This window comes from Corylus avellana, chromosome ca3 (assembly GCF_901000735.1).
Source record: "Corylus avellana chromosome ca3, CavTom2PMs-1.0".
In the NCBI taxonomy this organism is placed as follows: Eukaryota; Viridiplantae; Streptophyta; class Magnoliopsida; order Fagales; family Betulaceae; genus Corylus; species Corylus avellana.
Genome location: NC_081543.1, coordinates 37,564,834 through 37,571,470, shown reverse-complemented (window position 1 = coordinate 37,571,470; position 6,637 = coordinate 37,564,834). Strand labels below are relative to the sequence as shown.

At 35.5% G+C, this 6,637-nt stretch overlaps 1 protein-coding gene across 1 annotated transcript; it reads right to left on the bottom strand.

The window, feature by feature from the left end:
* Positions 1-200: 200 nt before the first annotated feature.
* On the bottom strand, positions 201-3,266 carry LOC132173816 (GDP-L-galactose phosphorylase 2). Its single transcript, XM_059585430.1, has 7 exons — positions 2,533-3,266; positions 2,222-2,343; positions 2,007-2,066; positions 1,632-1,874; positions 1,346-1,531; positions 977-1,225; positions 201-851 (listed from the first exon to the last, which is right to left on the bottom strand). Exons 1-7 carry the CDS (start codon positions 2,651-2,653, stop codon positions 495-497), a joined length of 1,338 nt encoding a protein of 445 aa, XP_059441413.1. The 5' UTR covers positions 2,654-3,266; the 3' UTR covers positions 201-494.
* Positions 3,267-6,637: the final 3,371 nt, after the last annotated feature.

Here is a 6,637-nt window from a genome sequence, read left to right as displayed (position 1 = left end):
TTTCTTCCGTTGATCACTATAAATATCTTATGCACAGCAGTATGGCGTACAAAATAGGATAGAAGATAATCCTCAGTGCCTCATCATTCCGGCAGGGTGATCTCAAGTCTGATAGCTTGGGTGTCATTGGCTACAAACTACCTTATTTTGTTCTTCAAAGCTTCGAAGAAGAAGAAACAGGAAACACACAAAAAAAAAAGTAACAAATAAACTGCAAGCAGCTCCAAATACATACATATTAAACATTCATTAGTTCAATTCGGCAAACAGCAACATAGTATTATTTTACATAACCCACAAAACAAACCTGAAAGGTACAGAGCCAATTTGCAGAAAACATAAACACAAAGGGTGCAACAACAAATGCAAACCCTTTCTTTATTTAGGCAACTGCTAGCATATGTTCATTAAGATAGAGGGACAAACTTAAAAAGCAAACTGCAATAATTGACTCAGACCCAAACACCGACGACCAGGTCATCGTAGCCTAATTCTTAATGCAGAACTAGGCATTCTTTTGTCCCAGCAACCATAGCAGGGTGGATGGCATCCACTTCTTCATGAGACTTGGGTTTGGCATCCGGCTCCTCAAGAGAGCTCTGAGTAGCATTTCCATTCCCATTGTCAACAGAAGCAATGGCTTCAAAAATTAGAGCACTCACTTCTTGGAATCTCTCTTCAGAGAGGGAGACCTCTGCAAGGAGCCTCCAAGCATTTTCCTCAGATGCCTCTTCATAGTCCTTCTTCCTCTTCAGCACCATGTGCCCACTAATCTCCCACACAGCTGGGTTCACTTGGGTGTCAAGAAGCTCAGCATTCACTTCCCCAAGAGCTTGTTTCTCAGCATAACACTGTTTCATCAGATGGGACAAAAGAATTAGGGCAACTGATGATACTCAACAATGTTAGCAAAGCAGCTAATATATATCTTATAGAATAATGTAACGTAAAATATATACATTTCAAAACAAATTACCTGTGGGAAAAGGAAGATTCGCCTTCCACAATCAGCAATGAGGACATTGTAAGGTATGTTGTTATCTTGAAGACAAATGCAGGCGTCTGAAACAGTGTTTGACAAATCTTCAATAGAATTTCCGCCTTCAAATATAAGACCTCTGACTGGATAATTCAACAGCTTAGAGATCTTCACCCCACCATCCAAGGTGGTTATCTTCTTGGTGGGAGCCTTCTCAATAGGAAAGGGCACAGCCAAGTAGTAAGCCTGTCCCACGGAATTTATTAGTTTTCCTTTTCATCACCAACTGATAGCTAATCATGTGAAAAATAATGATCCAAAAATATATTGAAGTGGAGTAAGCAAGTAAGTTTCATCAGTAGAAACCTGGAAGTGAAGGTGGTTGATGGTGGCAAATGCACCCAGGCTGTTGTAACCCAACCTGAAGTATGGGCTCTCGGCTTCTGCTGCCATGTAAAGGGCAAGCAAGAAGCTGTCACGGTCAATCCTTTGTGGCAGGCACTCAAGAATACGAGGTATCAGAAGCACATGCCCATATTCAATTGGACTAACCTGTTAAATTGCATGTAACACAAAGCATGTTATCTTTCTTACTAAATGCTTGCTCAAGCAACCAAGAACAAAAGGCTGAACAAGAAGAAAAGTAACATACATTGATGGCAACAACACTTGGAGAATTCTCAACATCAATGGGGGCATTTGGGATGAACTGGACTTCACCATCTTCGCTCGGCTCAAACTGGAAGAGAACCTCTTCTTGCCCAACTTTAGTGAAGTTGAATTTGCTCCCATCAAAGGGCTGGAGGACCTTATCAACACGGAACTCAGTTGGCCTCTTCTTAAGATGGCGGCCTTCGTTCAGCTGGGCAATGAAACCGTACCCACCCGGAATCACCTACACCAAGAATATAACCAAAAATTAGAATAAACCCCATCTCCCTATTGAATAAATTCTCAGCTCTTTGTGAAAAAAGTCGCAGACAAACAATGTAGGAAAGCAAAAAGACAAGGCAAACCGAGATGAGACCTTGGTTTCACAGGCAGTGACATCATAGCGAAAGAGCCCTTTCTGCATGCGATCCTCCCACTACCATAAGATTGAAAAAAACTTTAACTCACACTCGGTCATCAATTCATGCTTGGTTAATACAACTACGCTTTAAATTTATAATAAAAAGAAAAACAAAATCATAAAAACATAATTTTTAGTTCATTTTCCTCAACTGCACTAGAAAGATTTACCTCCCCAAGAAGCAGTGAATCCAGAAAGGCCACAGGGGGCTGACTGCTCTCATGTCCGGGCAAAGCCTTGTCACCAACAATCTTGTTCAGCGGCTTAAAAGCATATAAAGGGAGCTTTGCCCCTGTTCAAATCCCAAATATCCAAAAACCGAGTTACAATCAAAGCCCCATACCGAAACAAAAGGCACAAAAATAAACCCAGAATTCACATACGCAATTCACATAATACCCACAAACAGATCAGCTCAAAACCTATAGATAAACTAAAAATAAATAAATAAATTGACATGTGAAAGCAATACCACAAATACCTTGAATGCAACACTTGTTGAGGCAATTGCGACCACAGCCCCCTTCACGGCGAGCAGCCTCTTCCGACTCGTCCTTCTGGTAATTCGAAACAACAGTGGGAACCCTCTTGATCCTCAACATCTTGCTCGCTCTTTCTCAGAAAATTAATCAAATCACCAAACACAAAACCCAACAACAACAGCAACAAGAACAACAAGAACAACAACAAACGCTGCTTAACCGAGATCTAATCGCTCTTAACAAATAAAAAACCTTAGGCTAGGCTTTAATGCGTAAAATAGACCTAAAACTAATATAGCTAGTATGACTTAGAGAAAGCAGAGGAACCGCCACCAGCAAGGAAGAGGAGGTCGGAAGGGCTGCCGCCTTCAGAAGGCAACGCGCCACGCCCGCCGTGCGGCGAAGGGTTGCTCTCGATCACACAACCCTTTCGTCGTACTGCCCGGACATGAACGAGAGGCCGAGAAACTCTGTGTATAGCCGTGATGTCTACAACGCGTCGATCCTGGGTCTTACCCCCTGCGCGCAAACCCAAATCCCAACCTTTCCTTTTTCTTATCTTCTGTCTACAAACGGCACCGCACCACAATCAGAGCAATCTTTCTTCGTTTCCCAAATAGCTGGAGGATGCTTTGAGAGAGAAGAAAAGTGTGTTTTGGGGGCGATAGTTGCAGCAAGAGGGTTGTTGTTATATAGATAAGAGGGGGCGTGGTGGTTGTGGCTGTGGTTTTGCCGTGGCCTTTGTGTTTGTGTTTTAACTGCTTTTACCTTATTACGTAGACTCTGTATACAACACAATTATTAAGAGAGAGAGAGAGAGAGAGAGAGAGACCTACAACATTGTGCGGGAGGCGGAGACCATTACGTACGGATTCAGATTATTTTATTTTATTAAATATTAAAATATAACTTATTTTAATCGTTTAAATAAAATGAATGATTGAAATTTAAAAATTTAAAAATTTTAAATTTTAAAAATTTTTTAGAGAATTTCAACCCTGTTCACGTTCAAATAGGTCAAAAAACCATTTGATGGTAGTAAAATATCAGGACTTTATTTATTTTTTTCTTTTTCTTTTTTTCTCAAAATTTCCTTGTTGTTTTTTAAAATAAAAATAAATAAATAAATCTATTGGGGAGACTAGTACCAAGTCTTTGGGTAATTACTACAGAAAGATTGCCCTTAACTAAATTAGCTCTTTTGGGTTATTTACTTTTACCTCTCATGACCCATCGCTAAGAAAAATAAAAAATAAAAAATAATAATAATAATAATATCCAGACGAAATATTCATCACAATCCACTTCTTAGGAGTTGGGGGCCACCCAAATAATTGGGGTGGTTGGACCATTACTCTTTTTTCTTTTCTTTTTTGTTAATTTTTTATTTGAAGTTAATTCTGTCATTTTACATTAAAAAAACATGTATTATACATGTGATTGATATTTCATCAAATGGAATGAGGTTTTTAAAGGTAATTAATCCTCAATAGATGCTTTAAAGGGCTTATGTTCCCTTTTGACTCTCCATCAATGATTCAACGTAAAATGTTTACTACCATATTGAGATAATATAATATTGAGGGTAGTTTTTTTATTATTATTATTAATGGTTTTTCTCTCATTTCTCTCTCCCTTTAATACATTCAAAAAATAAAAATAAAGAGTGTAATAAATAATTTATTAGAATTTTTATTTTTAATTTTTTTAAAAAGTGCATTTGACATAACTAAAATAACTACCGCTATTAAAGATGTTCAAAGATCTTTCATATCCGAAGGCGAAGGAAAAGGGTTTACGACTTTACTCAACCGAATAGCCCAAAGGCTAAATAAAAGGGTGGTAAACAAACACAATCCACTCATTGAGAGTATTCACAATATATATATTTTATCTAAAATAACTAAAAGCTACTTTTTTTTAAAAAAAAAAAAAATAACTAATAACTTTTCAAATGCATTTTAAATTTGATTATCTATTTTTTTTTAAAAAAATATTTTGATTACATATAAATGTTCTATTGCATTCTAGTTGGAATTTCAATACGGTTAGTTTTTTTTCTTACATCATAATTCTTAAGAGTGTTGGAAAAGAGGTTTGAATATGATTTTTATTTTCTTTTAAAAAAAAAAAAAGAAAAGATTTTTATTTTATTTTTTTCCCTGACGCCCACCACCAATTGGGTCAAGTGGTCAACGGCTCCTTTTCGGCGAAATCCCTCCCGGTATATTCCATTATTCAACTAATTAAAAGCACAACAGCAAAAGGTTATATTGCTATTTTAATTTAAAGATAACCACCCAACAATAATTTGGTTTTAAAATAGGATCCCCAATATGCGGATTAATTCATTGTATCATTGTTTTGAGTTTTATTCTAGATAAAAATATATAAACACTATTCTTTTTCAAAATCTAATCCTGTATTTGAGCACATTATTTACAAACGACCCGCTCATACCTACTCCAATTTTGTTTGAGGCTTTGAGCACATTTATTACTCTCAATGAATCTCTCTCCAAAATAATGCTTTGAACCCCACATCACCACTAAAATTTGCAGCACTCAAAAGTAACTAGAGTTTTCGCCACAAAAGGTTCTAAGGCCTGTTTTGGTGTATATTTGATAGGTTTAAAAGTGCTTTTAATACTCAAAAAGCGAGTTTGAAAAAAAAAAATACCCTAAGGGTCCCAAAATTATCAATTTTTACCAAAAAGTGATTTTTAACTTAAAAACTTTATTTCTCAAACATGTTCTAACACATAACAGGTCGTCTAACTTCTAGTTGCAATCACAAAGCCCTCTATATCTTGTACAATAGGGCCGTGATATGAAGAATGCCGGCGTGCACGCTAGGCTTCTTTTTTTTTTAATAATTATAATAATAAAATATTATATTTTATTATTTTAAAATATCAAATCACCCCGGCGTTCATCACGTCGAGCGTGATGTTTAACATCACCCCTTACAATAATACAAATACTCGTACATTTGTTGGTTGAAATGTTGAATCAATGGTCACATCTCAATTTACCTAATAAGTTTCTTAAGGAGGGTTTTTCCATTTTAGATGTACTTTTTTCCTTATTGTGTTTCTCATGCACGTCTTCTTTCACATTTATTATTCTTAATTTTTGCAGAAAAAATACCACTATACTATGACAACGAAAATATTAACAAAAAATTCAAATATAAAAAACATAAAAATAATTTTTTACATTCATGTCAAGTCATAACGCATTTAAAAAAAAAAAAAAAGGATGCCCCTAAAAAAAAATTCAAATTTTTGAAATTATTATTCTTAAGACATTGATTAATAAATAATGGGGGCTCAAAATTTATTATATATTATCCTGTGAATTATTAAGAAGAATAAATAAAATACATGTAGAATTTTTTAAAAATGCTACGGGCCAAGGTCCAAACACAAAAGTTGAGCCGTTTCCTTAGGAAGCTTCGCTGGGGGGCACAAGATGAGCGAAAAATATCTGGTACGGGGTCAGGCTTTAGCCAAGTCCCTACAATCCTGAGCGTTGGTGTGGGGAACTTTATCGCGATGTGTGAACGGGAATCACCCTCGTGGCCTCGTGGGGACCCACCCCATCACACTTTCGATCTCAAGAAAGAATTGTTTAGTCCTGCAAACGAACACGTGGGTTGTTGACGATACCTGTCCAGCACCAAGAGCTTTTTTTTTTTAATTTATTATTATTATTATTATTATTATTTTTACATGCACACAAAGAAAATGAGTGACAATTCGAATTAGTGACTTTGATTTCATTAGGCGTGATCTACAGCCGATTGAGTTACTATTTATGGACAATACTAAAAACTTTTCAATTTCATGTTTTTAACATCCTTGCAATATTTAAAACTTTCGTACTTTAAAAAAAATAATAAATAAATAAATTTTACAAATTTTTTAATATTAATAATTAATGATATAAAATGGAAATGGAACAATGATCGGTTCAAATTTATTTTCATTTCAATCACGTGGGTCTTACTTGTTGATAATTCACGTATAAAGAAAGTGTTAAATATTAATTAAATTTATTATTTTTATTATCTTAAACTCGTGAAATAACTAATCTTTTAACA

Bases quoted from the DNA above. Each gene is read 5' to 3' on its own strand.
- LOC132173816 (XM_059585430.1), bottom strand. From the start codon at position 2,653: ATGTTGAGGATCAAGAGGGTTCCCACTGTTGTTTCGAATTACCAGAAG. The intron at 2,344-2,532 runs GTATTTGTGGTA...GGATTTGAACAG, and splicing joins CAACAAGTGTTGCATTCAAG to GGGCAAAGCTCCCTTTATAT. The intron at 1,226-1,345 runs GTTTCTACTGAT...TCCGTGGGACAG, and splicing joins TCAACCACCTTCACTTCCAG to GCTTACTACTTGGCTGTGCC.